At 41.0% G+C, this 3,494-nt stretch overlaps 1 protein-coding gene across 1 annotated transcript; it reads left to right on the top strand.

Moving 5' to 3' along the window:
• The first annotated feature begins 230 nt into the window (after positions 1–230).
• Positions 231–1,538, top strand: LOC121859172 (coiled-coil domain-containing protein 146-like). Its single transcript, XM_042355921.1, has 2 exons — positions 231–550; positions 803–1,538. Exons 1-2 carry the CDS (start codon positions 231–233, stop codon positions 1,536–1,538), a joined length of 1,056 nt encoding a protein of 351 aa, XP_042211855.1.
• Positions 1,539–3,494: the final 1,956 nt, after the last annotated feature.

Genomic DNA, 3,494 nt, shown 5'->3' with positions numbered 1-3,494 from the left:
AAAATTATATACACATAATTAGCTTCCCCATCTACCGCTAGCTAGGCCTAATTTTTTCCCTCTACCTCAGCATTTCCTCGGATTAACGAGATTTTCCTCAGTAGGGGAAGATTAGGTCTATTTTTTTTCAGTAGGGAGTGAGGTTGTCTACAAGATTTTCCTCAGCTGGAAGAGATGTGTCTACAAGGGCTGTCTAAGGAAAGAGTGAGGTTAGGTCTACAAACAAGACTATGAAGGAAGAGAAACACATCTACAAGACTATGAAGGAAAAGAAACACATCTACAAGACTATGAAGGAAGAGAAACACATCTACAAGACTATGAAGGAAGAGAAACACATCTACAAGACTATGAAGGAAGAGAAACACATATACAAGACAATGAAGGAAGAGAAACACATCTACAAGACTATGAAGGAAGAGAAACACATCTACAAGACTATGAAGGAAGAGAAACACATCTACAAGACTATGAAGGAAGAGAAACACATCTACAAGACTATGAAGGAAGAGAAACACATCTACAAGACTATGAAGGAAGAGAAACACATCTAAGACAATGAAGGAAGAAAACACATCTACAAGGCTATGAAGGAAGAGAAACACATCTACAAGACTATGAAGGAAGAGAAACACATCTACAAGACTATGAAGGAAGAGAAACACATCTACAAGACATAAAGGAAGAGAAACACATCTACAAGACAATGAAGGAAGAGAAACACATCTACAAGACTATGAAGGAAGAGAAACACATCTACAAGACTATGAAGGAAGAGAAACACATCTACAAGACAATGAAGGAAGAAAACACAAGAAAGGAAGAAAACACATCACAAGAAGAGGAAGAGAAACATCTACAAGACTATGAAGGAAGAGAAACACATCTACAAGACAATGAAGGAAGAGAAACACATCTACAAGACAATGAAGGAAGAGAAACACATCTACAAGACTATGAAGGAAGAGAAACACATCTACAAGACTATGAAGGAAGAGAAACACATCTACAAGACTATGAAGGAAGAGAAACACATCTACAAGACTATGAAGGAAGAGAAACACATCTACAAGACTATGAAGGAAGAGAAACACATCTACAAGACTATGAAGGAAGAGAAACACATCTACAAGACTATGAAGGAAGAGAAACACATCTACAAGACTATGAAGGAAGAGAAACACATCTACAAGACAATGAAGGAAGAGAAACACATCTACAAGACTGTGAAGGAAGGGAAACACATCTACAAGACTATGAAGGAAGAGAAACACATCTACAAGACTATGAAGGAAGGGAAACACATCTACAAGACAATGAAGGAAGAGAAACACATCTACAAGACAATGAAGGAAGGGAAACACATCTACAAGACAATGAAGGAAGAGAAACACATCTACAAGACAATGAAGGAAGGGAAACACATCTACAAGACAATGAAGGAAGAGAAACACATCTACAAGACAATGAAGGAAGAGAAACACATCTACAAGACTCTAGGGGTTCAAGCATACATCTACAAGCGACATATTCATTAGTGTTGTGTCGAGGTGTGCAAATTGACGATTAAGCTCTCGAATCACTTGGAAATGCTCGACTCAGATCTCGAATCACTTGGAAATACTCGACTCAGAACTCGAATCACTAGGAAATGCTCGACTCAGATCTCGAATCACTGGGGAATGGTCGACTCAGATCTCAAATCACTTGGAAATGCTCGACTCAAAACTCGAATCACTGGAATCACAAGCAAACTAACGACTCATTTCTCGAATCATTAATACCGCAAAATGATTCGCAGTTCTCGAATCACTCAGAAACAAACGCTCGACTAACTCCACGAATCACCAGGCTCGTAAAATCTCGAATCATTCGTATCGCAAACTGACTACTAACTCCACCCATGAATCATCGAATTACACTGAGTCTAGATCTTCCACCGAATTACCATATGAAGATATTTTTTAAGACTGATTTTTTTTTCTTTTACAGTAAATTCTGAGGCGCGAGAGGAAGACAGACCTAACACAAGAAGAAGAAGAAGAAGAAGAAGAAGAAGAAGAAGAAGAAGAAGAAGAAGAAGAAGAAGAAGAAGAAGAAAGATAGAAGCAAACGAAGATAAACAAAGATGGAGGAGAAGAAAAAGATAAAGTGGCAAAACAAAACTGATAGAAACGAAGAACAAAACAAAATAAAACAAAGTAAAAAAAAGATATGATAAAGAAGATGAAGAAAAAGACGAAATAAAAGAAGTTAAAAGAGAAAAAGCGAAGATGATGATGATGATGATGAAGTAGATAATGATGATGATGAAGTAGATAATGATGATGATGATGATGATGTAGATAATGATGATGATATAAATAATGAAGATGATAATGATGAATTAGAAGATAAAGAAGAACACATAAATATAAATCCCGTATATGTGAGTGTGTAATGATTCCATCCTCATGTACTTGATGCTCACTCTACCATCACATAACTCCTCTTGATGCCTCCTGCCCCTCCAAGTACCGCCACCAGTATACAGATTTAGACGTCCTCCACTTTTTTTACCCCTCGGTGCAGAAGGCTCAGGTAACAAGCCTAAAACACACACACACACACACACACACACACACACACACACACACACACACACACACACACACACACACACGAATACAAAAAATCTATAATCTTCTCTCCCCCTGTCACTAGGGTGCGGTAAACTTGCCTCTTAAAATACGACTCTGCACTCTCTACCTTCGTCAACCTAACCCCTAGTCTCTGCTTACTTCCCTCAGTCGACCCCCCTCCCTCACACACCTTCTTTTCCTACCCCCTTTCTTTTTCTTAAGACCTTTCCTGTTCCTCCAGACACTCCTTCCTTTCCATATAAACGTTCTGTTTCCCTTTGATATGTCCTCCTCCTCTGAGTCGCCTTCCCTTTTCTCTATGACAACCCCTCACCCACTCTCGTTAAAAGGGTTTCCCTCTCCCCAGGCAGCTGCTCTTCCCTCTCAAATACTTGCTGTACTCCCCCCTCTTCCCTCTGCACCAACACCAAACCCCTAGTCAAACACCTTCCTTCCCTTAAACCCTTCCTCCTACCTTAAAACTCCCTTTACACACGTTCTACTCCTCAAATCTCTCCCCTCTCCCTATTTTCTCTCTTCCTTCCTTCACACAGCTCCCCCCTCCCTCTAGATGACCAGTGAGGGTGACCGGTGTAGACCCTCACTAAGCCTAATGCCTCGGTAGGCAGGCAGGTAAGGTCCCCCACGTCGGAACACAAACGCCACTAACCTACTCGTCAGCTCATAGGTTCGTTCCGGTCTTACCACGATCCCTTAGGGGGGGGTGGATGGTCACCCCCAGCCAGCCTATAGCTAGTGGTAATGGTGGTAGGTCACCGGTGTGTGTGTGTGTGTGTGTGTGTGTGTGTGTGTTTCTGGCAGCCACTAGTTCTTCCCCCCTATGAGGCCTACCTTGTTAAGTCACGTCCAGTA

The sequence above is a fragment of the Homarus americanus genome, unplaced genomic scaffold, assembly GCF_018991925.1.
Source record: "Homarus americanus isolate GMGI-L3 unplaced genomic scaffold, GMGI_Hamer_2.0 scaffold50924, whole genome shotgun sequence".
NCBI classification, from domain to species: domain Eukaryota; kingdom Metazoa; phylum Arthropoda; class Malacostraca; order Decapoda; family Nephropidae; genus Homarus; species Homarus americanus.
The sequence above is the reverse complement of the archived record's forward strand: the minus strand, read 5'-3'. Positions and strand labels throughout refer to the sequence as shown.

Bases quoted from the DNA above. Each gene is read 5' to 3' on its own strand.
- LOC121859172 (XM_042355921.1), top strand. From the start codon at position 231: ATGAAGGAAGAGAAACACATCTACAAGACTATGAAGGAAAAGAAACAC. The intron at 551-802 runs CTAAGACAATGA...AAGACAATGAAG, and splicing joins ATGAAGGAAGAGAAACACAT to GAAGAAAACACAAGAAAGGA.